The 19172-nt window shown below is 44.1% G+C and overlaps 1 protein-coding gene across 4 annotated transcripts in view; it reads left to right on the top strand.

Annotated features, from left to right (window-relative positions):
• Positions 1-14431, top strand: part of PHTF2 (putative homeodomain transcription factor 2) — a 67420-nt gene extending 52989 nt beyond the window's left edge. For all 4 annotated transcript variants that reach the window (XM_077935763.1, XM_028747605.2, XM_077935761.1 and 1 more), the window contains 5 exons: positions 5079-5165; positions 6635-6790; positions 8375-8470; positions 9845-9970; positions 11584-14431. In XM_077935763.1, coding sequence (XP_077791889.1) covers positions 5079-5165; positions 6635-6790; positions 8375-8470; positions 9845-9970; positions 11584-11604 — 486 coding nt within the window. In that variant the 3' untranslated portion in view covers positions 11605-14431. The remainder of the gene's footprint in view (positions 1-5078; positions 5166-6634; positions 6791-8374; positions 8471-9844; positions 9971-11583) is intronic.
• The last annotated feature ends 4741 nt before the right edge of the window (positions 14432-19172 follow it).

Genomic DNA, 19172 nt, shown 5'->3' with positions numbered 1-19172 from the left:
CACACTCTCTGTTGTTTTTGATTGTTCCCCCCCCCCCTTCGGGTTCAGTTTGGTTGCTCTCTGGAGCATTGGAGCACATACTTTACGTTTCAAGAATAGCGTCTCCCTCTTCCATGTGTGGGGAAAATACCGTATTTTTCGCTCTATAAGACACACCAGACCACAAGACGCACCTAGTTTTTGGAGGAGGAATACAAGAAAAAAAATATTCTGAATCTCAGAAGCCAGAACAGCAAGAGAGATTGCGCAGTGAAAGCAGCAATCCCTCATGCTGTTCTGGCTTCTGGGATAGCTGCGCAGCCTGCATTCGCTCCATAAGACGCACACACATTTCCCCTTACTTTTTAGGAGGGAAAAAGTGAGTCTTATAGAGCAAAAAATACGGTACTCTTTGCAGTGGCAAATGCTGGTACTATTACATTGCTAGCCATTGGCAGAGCTTCCACTGTGGGAGGAGATCTTTCATCTGAGAGTCAATTATACTGGAAGTGTTTTATGAATATACTATTTAAATAATGTTTTCCCTCCACTCAATGTTTCCATATATGTAGATGGTACATTTTTGTACCTCTGTAGATTGTTCTACAGAACTTTAAGGGCTTCTCAAAGTTTCCCGCACAATTTCAAAGAGAGACAGGTTTGGTGGAACTTGGTTTCCCTTTCCCCCCATATCAATGGCAGGCAACACTTCTTCTCCTGCTATTCAAGGGTCACTGGAGGGGATATATTGCAGCTCCACAATAGATGTAGTGTCATCTTATCCATCTCAGTATGATCATCAGCGGCTGGCTTGTTCTTCCAATGATAATGAATGTTTTGCTATCTCAAAACAATGAAAAAATACCCAAAAAAGTTTACTACACAAAATATTTGTTAATCGTAGAAGTGTTGATCACTTTGAACCACATAAATAAGTTGAGATATGATTGAGTCTTTTGGACACATGAGCAGTGATCTGGGTCCTCCCTTTGTGCAAGCTGGCAGACAAATAAGGAGGAAAATATTCTGTTAACAATAGTTTTTCCTTTTGTGTGAACTAGGAAACTCTGATTAACAAGTTCAGAACAAGTAATATATTAAATCATGAAGTAGGCTTCATGTCTTTACTTGTTCAAAAGCTGTTAACCATGGCTTACCAATTTAGATGAAACAGGAAACTTTAGTTAATGAAAGGTTTCTAGGTTTGAGTTAAAGGGGTTTCATGAAAGGGTGTTCATACATTGATTTATTAAGCTGATATATAATCATACAAACTTTCCCATTGTCTCATCTTGCATCAAAGCAGTGGTATTATATAATAACCATAGCAGGACACCTTAATGTTGTTCAACTACCCCTTGTCCCCTGTGTGGCTAAACACATTGTTCATGCCTCCTGTTTTGTTGTTGTTGAAGATTTACGGATGTGTTAAAGAAAAAAGACCATTTTGTTGTTAATTTAGCTGCCTTACAATCCAGCAGAGGGAGCTAAAAGGCCTAAAAGTAGGGGTTACTCACCTGGAAGAACTTAGCAGTGAAACCTAAAGCTGATGAGTCCTACCATTCCAGGTTAGCATAGCACAGGGGTCAGCAACCTTTTCCAGCTGTGGGCTGATCCACCCGTCCCTCAGACCATGTGGTGGGCCAGACTATATTTTTTTTTTGGGGGGGGGGGGGGGAAGAACGAATTCCTATGTCCCACAAATAACCCAGAGATGCATGTTAAATAAAAAGACACATTCTACTCACGTAAAAATACTCTGATTCCTGGACTGCCCGCAGGCCAGATTGAGAAGGCGATTGGGCCGGATCCAGCCCCTGGGCCTTAGGTTGCCTACCCATGACATAGCAGTTCATTGTCCCTCAATAAAAGTTGCAGAATATCAGTGGTTCAGCTTCTTAATAAACCAGCTCTGCACTTTCATCCTCTAATTCGAGAACTTTTGTTTGGCGTTCTCAAGACTTGGTCATACTGTCTTTCTAAGCAACTGATATTTCTTATGTCTACAACCCATGCACAAGGCAGGAAATCCTACAGTAAGCTAATTTCTCTTCAGTCCTGCTGTCCCCAGTCTTAGAAATAGTGTTTTTTTCTATGTCCTGCTTGTATGCTCCTTAACTTTCAGAGAGAATTGTATGCATTGCATTACTGTAGGCGACTTGTTAGAATGATAGCAGAGATCTTTTCATGTTTTCCCCCCTGTGCATTATTTGTAGGAGGTGGATTGTAGCACATGGTAATTGGAGAATGGCTTTTCAAGAGATTGTGGGGATGCAGCTGAAATTCAGACTCTTGTGATCAAGACAATATCATTTCATGGCACAAAGCTATCTTAGAACAATTTTTTTTCCAGCCACTATTTCTCCCTTGTCATTATTAATAAGCATGCTTAACACCATACTCCTTTAAACCTTAGGAGGCAAGTACAGTGGTGCCTCGCAAGACGAAATTAATTCGTTCCGCAAGTCTCTTCGTCTTGCGGTTTTTTCGTCTTGCGATGCACGGTTTCCCATAGGAATGCACTGAAAATCAATTAATGCGTTCCTAGGGAAACCGCCTTCAGACCAGGTCCGGGGACAGTCTGTCCCCGGACCTCTTCTGAAGGCTGGGGGGGGGGGAACAAGGGCTTTTCTTCCCACCCCCAGCATTTTAAAAAACCCCGGGACAGCGGAGGACTTCTCCGCTCTCCGAGGCGATTTAAAAGCCCCTGGGAAGGCAGGCAGGGGGGACAAAGACTTTCGCCCCCGCCCGCCTTCAGAAGGTGTTCCCGCCCCCGCCCCGCTTCGGAACAGCTTTCCGAAGTGGGGCGGCTGGGGCAGGTGTCCCCGCCCCCCCTCCCCACTTCGGAACAGCTTTCCAAAGTGGGGCGGCTGGGGCAGATGTCCCCGCCCCCCCTCCCCGCTTCGGAACAGCTTTCCGAAGTGGGGCGGCTGGGGCAGATGTCCCCGTCCCCCCTCCCCGCTTCGGAACAGCTTTCCGAAGTGGGGCGGCTGGGGCAGATGTCCCCGCCCCCCCTCCCCGCTTCGGAACAGCTTTCCGAAGTGGGGCGGCTGGGGCAGATGTCCCCGCCCCCCCTCCCCGCTTCGGAACAGCTTTCCGAAGTGGGGCGGCTGGGGCAGATGTCCCCGCCCCCCCTCCCCGCTTCGGAACAGCTTTCCGAAGTGGGGCGGCTGGGGCAGATGTCCCCGCCCCCCCTCCCCGCTTCGGAACAGCTTTCCGAAGTGGGGCGGCTGGGGCAGATGTCCCCGCCCCCCCTCCCCGCTTCGGAACAGCTTTCCGAAGTGGGGCGGCTGGGGCAGGTGTCCCCGCCCCCCCTCCCCGCTTCGGAACAGCTTTCCGAAGTGGGGCGGCTGGGGCAGGTGTCCCCGCCCCCCCTCCCCGCTTCGGAACAGCTTTCCGAAGTGGGGCGGCTGGGGCAGGTGTCCCCGCCCCCCCTCCCCGCTTCGGAACAGCTTTCCGAAGTGGGGCGGCTGGGGCAGATGTCCCCGCCCCCCCTCCCCGCTTCGGAACAGCTTTCCGAAGTGGGGCGGCTGGGGCAGATGTCCCCGCCCCCCCTCCCCGCTTCGGAACAGCTTTCCGAAGTGGGGCGGCTGGGGCAGATGTCCCCGCCCCCCCTCCCCGCTTCGGAACAGCTTTCCGAAGTGGGGCGGCTGGGGCAGATGTCCCCGCCCCCCCCTCCCCGCTTCGGAACAGCTTTCCGAAGTGGGGCGGCTGGGGCAGGTGTCCCCGCCCCCCCTCCCCGCTTCGGAACAGCTTTCCGAAGTGGGGCGGCTGGGGCAGGTGTCCCCGCCCCCCCTCCCCGCTTCGGAACAGCTTTCCGAAGTGGGGCGGCTGGGGCAGATGTCCCCGCCCCCCCTCCCCGCTTCGGAACAGCTTTCCGAAGTGGGGCGGCTGGGGCAGGTGTCCCCGCCCCCCCTCCCCGCTTCGGAACAGCTTTCCGAAGTGGGGCGGCTGGGGCAGGTGTCCCCGCCCCCCCTCCCCGCTTCGGAACAGCTTTCCGAAGTGGGGCGGCTGGGGCAGATGTCCCCGCCCCCCCTCCCCGCTTCGGAACAGCTTTCCGAAGTGGGGCGGCTGGGGCAGGTGTCCCCGCCCCCCCTCCCCGCTTCGGAACAGCTTTCCGAAGTGGGGCGGCTGGGGCAGATGTCCCCGCCCCCCCTCCCCACTTCGGAACAGCTTTCCGAAGTGGGGCGGCTGGGGCAGATGTCCCCGCCCCCCCTCCCCGCTTCGGAACAGCTTTCCGAAGTGGGGCGGCTGGGGCAGATGTCCCCGCCCCCCCTCCCCACTTCGGAACAGCTTTCCGAAGTGGGGCGGCTGGGGCAGGTGTCCCCGCCCTCCCTCCCCGCTTCGGAACAGCTTTCCGAAGTGGGGCGGCTGGGGCAGGTGTCCCCACCCCCCCCTTCGGAACAGCGTTTTAAAATGCTGGGGGTCGGGAGCGAAGCGCTGCCGACCCCCAGCATTTTAAAATCTCCCCGTGTCCCGGGAAGATTTTAAAATGCTGGGGGTCGGGCTGCCGACCCCCAGCATTTTAAAACCTTCCCGGGACACGGGGAGATTTTAAAATGCAGGGGGTCGGCAGCGCTTCGCTCCCGACCCCCAGCATTTTAAAACCTTCCCGGGACAGAGACTTCTCTGCTGTCCCTTGGAGATTTTAAAATGCTGGGGGTCGGCAGCGAACGCTTCGCTCCCGCCCGCCAGCATTTTAAGATCGCCCCCGGCAGGCGGGGGGAAGGCAGGCGGGGGGGAGCAAAGACTTTTGCCCCCCGCCGGCCTTCAGAAGAGGTCCTCTTCTGAAGGCCGGCTGTGGGCGAAAGTCTTTGCTCCCGACCGCCAGCATTTCCCTATGGGCTTTCGTCTTGCGATGCAAGCCCATAGGGAAATTCGTCTTGCGAAGCGCCTCCAAAACAGAAAACCCTTTCGTCTTGCGGGTTTTCCGTCTTGCGAGGCATTCGTCTTGCGGGGTACCACTGTATATGATATATTGCATTTAAAACTTGTCATTTAATTGCATGATCAGTCTATAGACATGTCACCCCATTTACCAGGTTTCTATGGTTAATCCCTCCAGAGAATTACTCACTAAGTTTCCCTTTTATTTTCAGCGTCGAGGTCCTCAACGGTCAGTTGATGTAATAGTCTCATCTGCTTTTTTGTTGACTCTTTCGGCTGTATTTATCTGCTGTGCACAGGTAAGGAAAGAACCAATTTACTTATTTAAAAATTTATCTAACCAGAAAATATGTGTGCGCACTCTGTGTGCATGCGTGGGCCTAAAGATTTGCAGGACGCCTGAATGTTGTTCAACTATTTGCCTCGTATTTGTACTTAAAACAAGAACAACTGATCTGTTCCAGTCTTTCCGTGATTGGATTATGAGCCCAGTCAAAGCTCTGTGTTCCACATTTGCACTTAGGGGGAACTAAAAACTGCTATATTTCCCCCCTTTTTGGCAGAAGCAGATTAAATCTTCAGGCACAGGAGCTCTCCAAAGTGGATTAAGCCTGCTAATTTGCACACAAATAGGTCCAGGGGCTTTGGTGAGCAAAGGAGAGAAATATTCATTTCCCTCCCTAATCCATATTACAGCAAATAGCTTTATTAGGCCAACTAAAACTCCAAAATCTATACTGGTTTCATATTTTTGAGTAGCGGTGGTGGGGGGTTGTCTTGTACTCTTTCTTACCTTAATATAAGACGTGACCAACTGGTGGCGTCTGTTCATTATGATGTTGGTTGACAACTTCCTAGAGTCCACCTTTCAGCACCCATCAAGTGACTGGTGCTGCATTTTCAAAGGAACTCCTCTCAGTGCCAATAAGCTGATGGATGCTGAGAGAGAGCCCCTGTTTACAACTGATAGTATGCTTTCAAAGGGAGATGGCCAAATTAGGATCACTGCTTGAACTAATTAGACGCGCAAGCCAGAGATTCCCCGCTACTGCATTACAAAGTGAATCCATCCTGATCACTGCCTGTGGCGTGCTGAAGAATTCACGAGGATTTTTTCCACAAGCAGCATAGGGCAATTTTTTTAAAAAAAGTTAAAATAATCTTCTAACTAAAATAATAATTCTCTGCTGCTTTGCCTTAACCAAAAAATCCTCCAGTGCTTCAAAGGCACCATTTAGACAGTCTTGCTTCTTGCAAAACCCATGGAACTCGAGTGCAGAAACATAGATATATTGTATATTGAAAGGTATAAGGATGTAGAGAATAGAGAAAAACAAAACCAGGCTTTGTGGGGGCCCTGATCTGTTTCCAGCTGCTTTGTTGATTTGTGATTTGACTCAGGAAGCACAGAGCAGCTGGACACCCTGGTACACAGACATGCCTGCATGAACAGTACAGTTCTAAGACCAATGAAGATCAATCAAATGATATTTAATTAGCTCTGTTTTAACCTGAGTGAACAGTGCATCAGGTTCTCCTCTGCAAACACACTGAAACAAATGGAGGTTGCCCTAGACAATGTTGTAATTTTACACAGCTCCATTGAATTCAGTGAGACTTACACAAAATAAACTATGCATTGTACCCTTAGTCTTTAACTACATTGTAAAAGTATCTACATTGTATGATAACTTGACTCTCTGTGAAGTCTAGATAAATTTGAATGTGTTTCCTACCTTGAGTTTGTTTTATTTATTTTCCCTTTCAGCTACTTCATGTACATGAGATCTTCCTTGATTGCCATTACAATTGGGAACTAGTGATATGGTGCATTTCATTAACTCTCTTTCTTTTAAGATTTGTTACACTTGGGTCTGAAACAAGTAAAAAATACAGCAATACCTCAATATTACTTACTGAACAGGTGAGAACTCTCTTGGTAAGGGTGATGAATGCATCTCTACATGCAGTGATGTCTGGCACTGTGTCTTGTTTCTTTTCAAGACGAGTGAACGAAAAATGTCTTGCTAGTATAGAGTAGGCATGAGATATTTTAGATTACTTATTGTTGTTTGATCATGCATTTAAAGATTAGTTGACTTGAAGCCTATATAAACAATAATGTTATTACACTATATTCCTGTTACTTTCAGTTCACATGACACAGGTCCACAAATTAGCAGATTTACTCTTCAGAGTATGCTGCCGAGGAACACCAGAGATTCAGATATGTTTGACTATTTGAATAACACATGGACTTGAGTTCCTAACAATACATATTGTGGTAGTAAAGGTAAAGGGACCCCTGATCATTAGGTTCAGTCGTGGCCGACTCTGGGGTTGTGGCGCTCATCTCGCTTTATTGGCCGAGGGAGCCAGCGTACAGCTTCCAGGTCATGTGGCCAGCATGACTAAGCCGCTTGAGTAAGCGAACCAGAGCAGGGCACGGAAACGCTGTTTACCTTCCTGCCGGAGTGGTACCTATTTATCTACTTGCACTTTGACGTGCTTTTGAACTGCTAGGTGGACAGGAGCTGGGACCAAGCAACGGGAGCTCACCCCATCGTGGGGATTAGAACCGCTGACCTTCTGATCGGCAAGTCCTAGGCTCTGTGGTTTAACCCACAATGCCACCCGTGTTCCATTGTGGTAGTACCTACAACCATTTTGTAAAAGGGAAAACTTGGTCCCATTGCTTCATCAGCTTTTAAAGTACAGTGGAACCTCGGGTTACGTACCTCCTTACGAATGCTTCGGGTAACAAGCTCTGCTAACCCGGGAGTAGATGCTCCTAGTTGCGAACTTTGCCCCGGGATGCAAGCAGAAGTTGTGTGCCGGCAGCAGCGGGAGGCCCCATTAGCGAAAGCACGCCTCAGGTTAAGAACGGACCTCTGGAATGAATTAAGTTTGTAACCGGAGGTACCGCTGTAAATGAAAGTACTAAACCAGGAATTCTGTGTTTGACTTTGTGCACTCTTTCATAAACATGGTTGCTGTAGTGCAATACAGGTGCTGATGAGTTAGCCTTTAAACCACCCGGAGCAAGACTTAATTTATAAAGCAAGCAAACCAGCTTCTACAACCTGAGCCTGTGTTCATCTCCAGAGGCCCTCTAGGTTCCCTACTATCTTGAGTTTAGGTGAGTTGTGACCTGCAACAGGGTCTTCTCAGCTGTGACGCCCTGTGGTTTCAATGCCTTCCCAGCGCAGGTGGCCTGGCAACAACTTTGATTTTTTTTTTAACTTTTGACAGCACAGTGTGTAGCTTGTTTTAACTGATATTTTTACTGTTCTATTCAATTTTTCCGGCTGTGGCTTTCTTGTTTCCATTTGGTTAAAAACAATAATGATGATGCGCTTTCCTGGGAACCTTATGTTGAAGTGTAGTTATAGATTTTCTAAATAAATTTTAGTTAGCTGATAGTGAGAAAGCAACTTCAGAGTTTTAGAAGCGTACTGGCAATTGGGCAGTGAATTCTTTTTATAAAATTCAACCTATTTTTGGTTAGATCAATTTGTACTTGAAAATGGAAAAGAAGCCGAACAAGAAAGAAGAACTGACATTAGTGAACAATGTTTTGAAACTTGCTACAAAATTACTCAAGGTAAGAATAAACATGGAATATAAGCATACTTACGTAAAAATAAATGCTCCTTAATAAGATATGGCTATACTGTTGTCCATGATTAAATTGAGGCCTATTAGTAGTTCTCACTTTCCCTAAAAACAGATGTATCAGTAGTTTTTGAATTGTATACACCTATGTTTGCAGTGCACTGGTTGTTTACATTCTTAGCATATACAGTGGTGCCCCGCAAGACGAATGCCTCGCAAGACGGAAAACCCGCTAGACGAAAGGGTTTTCCGTTTTGGAGGTGCTTCTCAAAACGAATTTCCTATGGGCTTGCTTCGCAAGACGAAAATGTCTTGCGAGTTCCTGCAGGGTTTTTTCCCTCCCCCCCCTTTCCCCCAAGCCGCTAAGCCGCTTATCAGCTGATCCGCTAAGCCGCTTATCAGCTGATCCGCTAAACCGCTTAACAGCTGATCCGCTAAGCCGCTTATCAGCTGATCTGCTAAGCCGCTTAACAGCTGATCCGCTAAGCCGCTTATCAGCTGATCCGCTAAACCCGCTAATAGCGCTAAGCCGCTAATGGGCTTGCTTCGCAAGACGAAAAAACCGCAAAACGAAGAGACTCGCGGAACGGATTCTTTTCGTCTTGCGAGGCACCACTGTATGTGCATAGCCCCACGGTTCCAGACTTCAAGTGTCTCGGCAGTGTCTTATGAAAGTCATTGCAGCTATAGCATTTAGAGGTGGTGGTGGGGAGATGTTCAGGCAAGGACTCCTCCTCCTAAAGCATCTAAAGTAAGCCACTAATGTGGCATCTCCTCCAGCTAAGTGAAAATTCACAGGCCTCTACTTGTAAATTGCAATTAATCCAGAATGCGGCAGCTAGACTGGTGACTGGGAGCGGCCGCCGGGACCACATAACACCAGTCCTGAGAGATCTGCATTGGCTCCCAGTACGTTTCCGAGCACAATTCAAAGTGTTGGTGCTGACCTTTAAAGCCCTAAACCGCCTCAGTCCTGTATACCTGAAGGAACGTCTCCACCCCCATCATCCAGCCCGGTCACTGAGATCCAGCGCCAAGGGCCTTCTGGTGGTTCCCTCCCTGCGAAAAGCCAAGTTACAGGGAACCAGGCAGAGGGCCTTCTTGGTAGTGGCCCCCACCCTGTGGAATGCCCTCCCATCAGATGTCAAGGAAATAAGCAGCTAACCTATCTTTAAAAGTCATCTGAAGGCAGCCCTGTTTAGGAAAGTTTTTAATATTTAATGCTGTATTGTTTTTAACACTCAATTGCGAGCCGCCCAGAGTGGCTGGGGAAACTCAGCCAGATGGGCGGGGTAATAATAATAATAATAATAATAATAATAATAATAATAATAATTATTATTAATATATTTCTCATTCCTAGGAACTGGACAGCCCCTTCAGGTTATACGGATTGACAATGAATCCTCTGCTTTATAACATCACTCAAGTTGTCATTCTGTCTGCTGTTTCTGGTGTTATCAGTGACTTGCTTGGATTTAATCTAAAGGTATTAAATGTTTTTCACTATTTCTGCCTTAATTAGTAATTTTGGCTGGTGTTTTTTTTAAAAAAAGAAATCCATTGTTTAATGTAATTGATTCATTCCTATCAAAAGTACTGGTTTTCTCTTTGAGTCAGTTGTGTTATATAAAACAGGCAAACATTTCACACGTTTTGGGAACTTCTTAAATATTTGCATTCGTGTATTTGCCTGAAAACCAGAATAATTATCCTGGAATACTGTTATGACATCATGATTTGTGGTACTGAATTGGTTCACTGCTAAGTACACCGCACAATGAATATTTATTTGCAGCTCAAGGCATATTAAAATGAAGCCACACAGTGCAGTGTTTTAATAGTGGCTTAACTAAAATAGCAATCGCTAAAAAGAGCAAATGTCATTGTTTCTGCTGGTTTGTGGAATCATTGCATCAGCCTATTTTCAATTTTGGTTTTTTTTAAAATTAAAATTAATCTTTCCTTGGGGCAACCCTTCAAAAAACCCTCTACAATAGAGCATTCCATGTTCATAATGACATGAGTTGCTTCAGATTTTTGTACAATGGCATACTATTGTGTACAGTTGAGGGAAGGAGCATTCATCAGTGGCAGAGCACATGCTTTTTAGGTAGGCGATCTTCCTTGAAAGGAAATGGATAGCACAGATGGGAAAGACCAGCTTAAGGACTTAGACCAGGTGTGGGGAATCCCTGTTCTCCCTCCCCCCAGTTCTTGAGGGAAGGAGACGGCGACTTGCTTTGGCTATGTGTGCTTCAAGAGCAGCAGAGGGCAAAAGAGCTGGTTTCTCCCTCCCATCAGCCCACTGCTCTCCTTTTCAACCTCTGCTTTGCCCCGCTTGCCTTGCTTCGGGGATGGTGGAAGGTTGATTCTGGTACACGAGAAAGCTGACAATCCTCCACATTAGCTGTGCTAAGATTGAGCTTTGAAGTCCTGGCTTTGGGACTTCAAAGCATGACATCATTTGTGTCAAATTTGACTTGCAATGCAGATAGTGGTAAGGATCTGATGCACAGAGCCTAAAAGGTTGCCTTACATAGAGAGCTACTACTAATCATAGTAGACAATAGTAGGGTAGATGATCAATGCTCTGACTCAATATAAGATAGCTGTGTGTGTGTGTGTGTGTGTGTGTGTGTGTGTGTGTGTGTGTGTCAGAGAGATATACTGTATTTTGTGGTTGATTACCTTTTGACATTTTTTAGCCGTAGCTTTCTTCCACATGTTAGCAGATCGCTTAAATACTGAGAGCCAGTGTGGGTGTAGGTGTTTAGAGTATTGGACTAGGACTTGGAAGACCAGAGGTTGAATCCACACTCAGCCATTAAGTTCACTGAGTGACCTTGAACCAGTCACTGTCTCACAGCCTAACCTACCTCACAGGGTTGTTGTGAGATTCAAATGGGGGAGAGGTGAATCGTGCACACCCCCTTGTGTTCCTTGGAGGAAAAAGTAGTATAATACATACATACATACATACATACATACATACATACATACATACATACACAATCTTATTGACAAGCTAAGCACAGCATAAAACCAAAACCTGCAGTTGATCTTATTTCTAAATATGTTTTCTGCTGCTTTCATCTTCAGCTCTGGAAGATCAAATCCTGACATTTTCCCCCCAAAAAGGAAAACGGACACAATCCTCTGGAGAAGAGAACTGATCGACTAAGCTGCCTCAAAGCAGTTGCTGATTCTTTATTTCAGAAGTTTCGATCTCTACTTGGATTATCATTTGCAAAGTTGAAGTGTTTACATCTGACTGTCTTGTGCAATCTTAATATTTATTTTACCTTTTCGTTTTTGTAAATTTTATTTTAGCTGACATTGTATTTCATTTTGAAACATTAATATGCTTTGGTTATTGAGAGGGTAAAAAATGGATATCCAGATACTTGAGATCCTGGCAATTGGCCACACTAAATTGCTCAAATATGCTTCATCTGTTGTGAAAGGTGAAGCTCTAATGCTAGCTTTTATACTTCAGAATTTCTTGTTACATCAATGTCATGCTGAAGTCACTTTATTGAACATGTACTATAAAATGTTTTAAACATTTTATTTTGTACCTTCCTTTCAGGGGTAGTATCAGAGCACCAGCATATTGTTGGTTACAGTAGAAAGTGACATTTACTGTAATTACAATGCAGTAGGCCAGGTTAACTACATTTTTATATAGATATATATATAAATGCTAGAGCCAGCACGTTTCTTACTGAAGTGATTCCAGGATCCTAAATATATTGATCTGAAGTTTTAAGCATTGTTGAAGATTACTAAGGTATTACATAGCAGGTCAACAAGTGCTCTTTGATAACATTTTTATTGGAGCAATAACTGTAAACTGTTACTGTGCTGTAAGATATTTTGATAAAAATTAGCTATAGTATTTATTTGAGACACTGGGCTGTTTGCACAGTTCTGACTGTGCCGCTCAATATGTGCACTTTTATTGTTACTTAAATAGTGATCTTTATATATACTAAATAGAATATATTATGGTGGACTATGGTGCAATAGTGTTACATTTGCAAGATATTATGTAGGAATGCTCTCCCATAGTACACTGTAGTATATGTGACTTATACCACACAGGGAATATAAAAAATTGTAAGATAAGCAACTTTTGAAATCGTAATTTTCAGAACTCGGTCTTAATCCTGTTTAGAAGTGAGCACTGATTATTCAATTTAATCCTCTTGAATTGCAAAACTGGGCTATAATTTTATCCATATGTGCTTTGGAGTAAATCCTACTGAACTTAAACATTCTGGCTTAGCTTGCTGTTTACTCAGAAGTAAGTTGGAATGTTCATTGGGTTTACTTCCAGGTAAGTGTGCAGCCTGCAGTGATTTCAGCGGGATGCTTTTAGGACTGATGCCAGATCATGACCATGTCGTATCTCTTTTTTATTAAATTTCCAAAAGACGTAGGCTGCAATTCTGTATATCCCGCCCCCCCCCCCCCCCCCCGGAATAAGCCCCACTGACATCACTAGGGCTTCATATAGGACTGCACTTTACAGATAACATTAGCCGGTGTTCTCTTTAGCAGCAAGTAACTAATTTTAAATTAGGAAGTGGAAGTGCTCAGTTTGAACACTGATGACACCTGTAACCGAGCCACTGTGATCTAGCAAAGTGCTGCCTCAGGTGCTGTGTGGCTACCTGAGACCTCTGGGATTGTCCCATCCTCTTCAGTGGAGTGGCCAACTTTACACGCACAAATATATATAGATTTACACCAAGCAGCCTCTCCCTTAAGTGGATGAATAATCCCCATGCTCAGTGTTATGTATTGGAGCACACGGGTAAGGGCATCTGTAGAGCTATTGGTTCACTATGTTGACAGTCTCTCCATTTACCTTTCAATAAGGATTAGCTGAAAATTTTATAGAGCCGTCAATTTGAGCTACGAAGTGTGATTCAAAACATGTCAAAAGGGACAATGCTATCATGTTGAGCATACATATAATATTCTGAACTGGATATTGTGTTCATTGTGCTTATTTTTTCAAAAAAATCTATTGGAATGTATAAACAATAGAAAATAATGTAGCTGATCTGAAGAAAATAATGAAACCTTCCAAAACTCCCAATTCCAGAATTACTGCAATATATACTTGTGTGGTATAAGGCATTTTTATATATAAAGCAACACAAACATTTTATATTTTATTTGTTTCTGTACTAATGTTTTAATAATGTTAATAATGACCAAAGTGCATTCTGTTATTGTTGGGTTTTTCACCCCCCCCCAAGGAATGTATTACTGGAGCTTTAAGAACATGCTATGTCTAGTTCATAATGTACAAAACTTAGGTTCTGTGATCTATTGTTCTTCCTCTATGTTGTCTGATGTTGGGATTGTTGTTTAGGAATTGCCTGTTTTATATCCCCCCCCCCCCCAATACGGTACAGGCCTGCACAGAACTAAATTTTGCACAGAATACATTTTAATTAAAAAAAGGAACAGTTTGAGTTGTGTAGGGGTAAAGAATGACTCTGTTTCCACAGTCTGCCACTCCCCCCCTTCAATTAAAAAGTTGTTTTAAGAATTAAAATGTTTTTAGACACTTAAATTTTAAAGAGGAGCGGCAATTTGACTGCAAAGAAGTTTGATTGTAACTACACTATACCTCAGCAACTAGCAGTATGCTAGATTGTTGCACTAATTCGGACAGCATGAAAAAACCTAGAAATGAGGACTTGCAAATATGAAAAGTACCTCACAATCAAAGCAGGTATGTTTTAAATGGTTGCCATTTTGTACATCAATCATGCAAGTGAAATGCTGTGTGTTTTACATCCCTTATTTGGAAAAATAGAGGTGAGCTAAAAAGTGGCAGATCTGGCGTGCAAACTGTTTCTGACACATGTTTGTAATAGACAGCATGATCAGGCTTGGAATAAAACATTCTGTGGCTGATGGTATTAAACCAAGCATTGGACTGCGTTTTTATTGTAACAAAATTAGCAGGGGCCTTACAGGAAGCATAAAGTAGTAAGATAAATACAATTTCAGTACAATTCAGTTGGAGGAGGAGAAGAACGAAGACATTAATTCAGCGCATCTTTTTTATTATGTAAAGCTTTGCTCATATTTCAATGCCTAGTTTGGGCAGGAAGAAGGCTTATTAATTGAGATAGTTTAATCTACCTTGAGGGTTCTAATTAGAAAAGTGAAGTATTAAATATTGAAAAAGTAAACACCATTAAAGTAATAAAGATAATAAACTAAAATAAAATACTAACCCTTAAAGTTGTAATCCTGTTTACATTTACCTGGGTTGAGCATTGTTGCATTTCTGGGTTAACACCTATATAACTGCAGGACGAGAAGTTAGTTTCTTATGCAGTGCAGGTGTAGCTTATCACAAGAAAGCGCAAGAATAGCGTAAGTTATAAAGTGGGTGTATATATCCTGGCATGTGAAGACCGGCATGTCGCCATCCCCATATCGGGTAATAGCGGCCGCCTGATCTATAAGTGGAAGGAACCGATACTGTCTTTAATGGCCCTGTTCCAACAGGAAATCAGATGAAAGTGCCGCTTGGCAGCTCGGTTGAAAAGTATGATGCAGGAGTTGGGACTGAATGCTTTCAAATGCTGCCACCTGTCATTGCAGAGCACAGGAGGCAGTGTGGAGGTGGAAAAGGTATTTTCCCTCGGAACAATAGAAGGCCAGTCATTCATGAAACTGAGCAGACCTGCACCAACATTTCAGCCCCAGAAAATGGCCTATAATAATCATTTTGAGTGCAACTTTCACATTTTTGAATTGGAACACATAAGTACTGTTTTTTCTGCATATCTTTGCATATCTTTGCAACTTTACAGACTTGAGGCTATTTCATATATTGCACCTTCCTATGCTAAAATTATTTGGCACTTTATTATTTATTGCAGACATAACAACCAGAGTCGTGGAAGCTGGATTGCCAAAGTAAAGATAAGGCATGAATAATCCAATGAATTGCATACATTCTGTTTAAAAGGGAGGAGGGGAGATGAGTGCTTCTTTGCTAGTTTTTGGGCAGAAACTTCACTGACTGCTATTTGGTGTGAGAACCTAATATTAGAGCAACAGGACTATGTTTTTCTGGTTGCTGGGGGAAGCTGGGATTCTTTGACTGCTTTTCACTGAGGAATGGTGAATGATCTTGCCAGCTACTACCAATCCTTGCCTACAGTTTGTATCCACAGCGGGAGAATGTTGGAAATCACTTCTGAGGCACCACAATTCATAAAGAAAACAACCAAAGCACTGTTTAATTTCAGTCTCAAATTCCTCTGAATGTGAGGTATTAACTAGGTGCAAAAAAGACCTTTAAATATTCCTAAAAGGATTTGCCCTCCCTTTAGACAAAATAAAAATGGTGCATTTATTTTCAATGTTTTAACAAACAATGGCCAAACTGTTCCCTTGTTGCATCTCATTTGACCTAATGTAAATATTTTTCTGTTTAGCATCTGCAGTCTCCTTTTATGCTTGTTCAGTCCTTAGAAGTCATTATTTACTAACAGCTCCCAAATGAGCTTAATCTATCTGTTAATGAAAGTTATTTATGAGGTTACTTTCATTCTAGCACAATCATAGTCCTAAACCCTAAGCCCCGAAGACATGATCATGAATTAAATGAATCTCTTTTTTGTTTTTCTGAAAGTGCAGCCAAATGGGATGGAAGTCCTATTAAAAGCCCAAATGGCTGCTTTTCTGTGTAAGCTCAAGCTGACGGCCACACAGAGCATTTATAGGATTCTCCTTTACCACTAAAAGTCACCATCAGCAATCGGTTCCTGATTAATCCATACTCTACTGCCAAGAGGCGTTTTTGAACACCACCAGTTTTTCTTCTTTGAAATGGGTATTTTGTGATGTCCCTCAATGTACAGCGCAGATATCATCTGTAAACCAAAACAAACTTCTTTGAAGGGGTACTTATAGCTGCTAGGGACAGAACTATGCACCTCTCTGCCACTCCTATAAGCTACAGTTCTTCGCAGAACAAAACCCAGGTTAAGTCCTGAGTTTAAATGAGGCTTCTAGTCCAATCAATTCATTCTGACTTGATACCCACTCCACGGTGTTCTTCGTCTTCGAAAGACTCTGCCACTATTCCATCTCACACTGTGTGATTACAAAATGGGGCCCGGTGCAAAGCTAGGCATTTAGGGTTTGCAGAGGCTCTAATAGAGTTTTAGGCGGCAAATGGACTTCAAATGGACTTGCCAAATCCTTCTACCACACATTCAATTCACAAGGTTCAGGGAGGCATCATTGCATAGATGGGCAGCTTTTGGAATCAAATCAAATGCCCGACCTGGGAAACCAGCCAATCTGCAAGCTAACCTTGTGGAGGAAGGCGACACCTTTTACAATCCCCTTTTGCCACAGCCCTGGTATGGTCTTATCTTACAAGTTGCCAACTTACATTTATTTTTATTTCTTTGCTGTCTCTATTCATTTCAATACCTTCATCAACCCTTTTACCTGTCTAGGGTTGCCATATGTCTGGAATTTCCAAGACATATCCAGAATACTGCAGTCAGCAGCATCGTCTGGGTGGAAATTGGGCAAATGTCTTGTAAAATCCAGACATATTTCAGCCCATGTTGGAACTGCTGTTTCTGCCAATTTCCCAAAAAATAGCTCAAAAACGACAATTTGTTTTCGATTTTGCAACAACTTTGGGTGAAACAAAAGAAAAAGAAAAATGGCAAGAAAGCTCAACAACACTGTTTGAAATATGGCAACCCTACCTGTCACACACATGGTAGCTGGATCTAGGCAGGGGACAAAGCAGATCATAGATTATTCATTGGAAGTAAAATGCTTTAAAGCTTGTTATGTTTACTTGAAGGTAAGCAGTAAAATAAAAGTCCTTCCCTGTGATCAGGGTTCACATTTCCTTTTAGGTACCTTTCAGCCTTTCTGGGGTCTTCACCATTTGGTCCAGAATGAGTTTTCTCATCTCTACTGCAACCTGCTCTGCTATCTCTTTGGCCTCAGCTCTCCTAAAGGCTCCTTCTGGAATCCGGCACTCCTCTTCTTCAGACCGTCTTAGCTCTTTGCTTCAACTGATTTTAACAGCTGGGTTGGCTCCTCACTCTTCAGCTGCCGAATCTATTCACTACCCACCCTGACCTTCAGCCAGGGCCCTCTCAACAATGAACTTGTTTCTGATGAAATTCCAAACTCTCATTGGGCTATAGCAATGCTTGTTTCCATACTGATACAGTGGTTGTTTTATGACTTCAGCCATGCCTGGATGGGACTGAATTTCTACAGGGACTTCGGCTGGGTTTTGGCACTGCTTAGGTTTGCCCTTATGTCAGGAGTAGGATGAGAATTATGAGCCTGTTGATTCCTGTTCTTGGCAGCTTTTCATCAGTCATGGTCTTCTGAGCCAACTGGCATGGATATGACGCACTGTGCTACAGTGGTTTTATTCCTACTTGGATGACTGTTTCCTGAAATTTATGACTTCAGAAATGCCGGGCTGTTCGGGAAGACTCCTGTTTGACACCTTGGCCTCCTTTTGCTGAGGGGTCCCACTGGGCTCTATCTTGTGTTACATCTTCTTTAACAGCATAACACTGCTGCATGAGCTCATCTGGAAGTTTGGGGTGAAATGTTCTCAACAGGCAGATGAAATGTTCTTTCCTTGAAATTCAGATGAATTAAATGGCCACTCAGTGCCTAGCTGCAGTGGCAGAGGCCTAATAAACTGATACTCAGTTAAGACAAGAGGGCATTATTGTAGCTATTGTTAATCTGCCCAAGGGAGTGGTCTTCACCATGTACAAGACAGTGCCCCCCAAGGAACATGCTCACCCTTTAAGAGTCTTTAGTGATTCACCTTTCTCATTAGAAAGTTGTGTCTATGAGTGGAGTGACTTTTGCAAGCTTCATCTGGTACATGAACTCTGACCCTACCTAGACAGAGATAGCCTGGCCACAGTTATTCATGCTCTGGTTAACCTTCAGCTTAAGACTATTGTAGTGCAATATACATGGGGCTATCTTTGAAGGCTGCTCAGAAACTGCAGTTAGTCCAGAATGCGATTGCTAGCCTGGGCATTTTGGTAATATTCGGTCTGTGTTAGAACCAGCACTCAGTCAATTTCTAGGCCCAATTCAAAGTGCTGGTCTTGAGCTTTGTAACTCTTTACAGCTTAGCATGAGAATAGTTTAAGGGCCATCAGTTTCTGTATGTATCTACCTGTGCATTAAAAGCTTCAATGAATGGTCTCCTGCAGGCGTCTCTCCCATCTGAGGTGAGCTGGCTGGTTATCAGAGAGAGGATTTTCATGGTGGTGCTTCCTCAGCTGTGGAATGCTTTACCCAGAGAGAGTCACATGGCATCTATCTTGTTATCCTTTGGATGCCAGGTGAAAGCCTTTTCATGTTCCCAAGCTTTTTAAATGGAACGTCCTGCTGTCTGCTCTATGCTGCTTTGTGTGTTTGTGTGCAGCTTTACTCTTCCTAACCAATTTATTCTCATTATTTTCCACCATGGGAATATAATTTAAGGAGGGTATAAAAATACCCTCTTCCATATGATAGAAGACAGATATATATCCTCCAGTTCATCTAGCAACTGGATGAAATTCCAGCTAGGGGAAGCATGTTGGTTGAAAATCAACAGAGATATAATGTTCTACAGCTAGCCTAAG

Source organism: Podarcis muralis, chromosome 10 (assembly GCF_964188315.1).
Source record: "Podarcis muralis chromosome 10, rPodMur119.hap1.1, whole genome shotgun sequence".
In the NCBI taxonomy this organism is placed as follows: domain Eukaryota; kingdom Metazoa; phylum Chordata; class Lepidosauria; order Squamata; family Lacertidae; genus Podarcis; species Podarcis muralis.
This window is presented reverse-complemented; position numbering and strand designations above follow the sequence as displayed.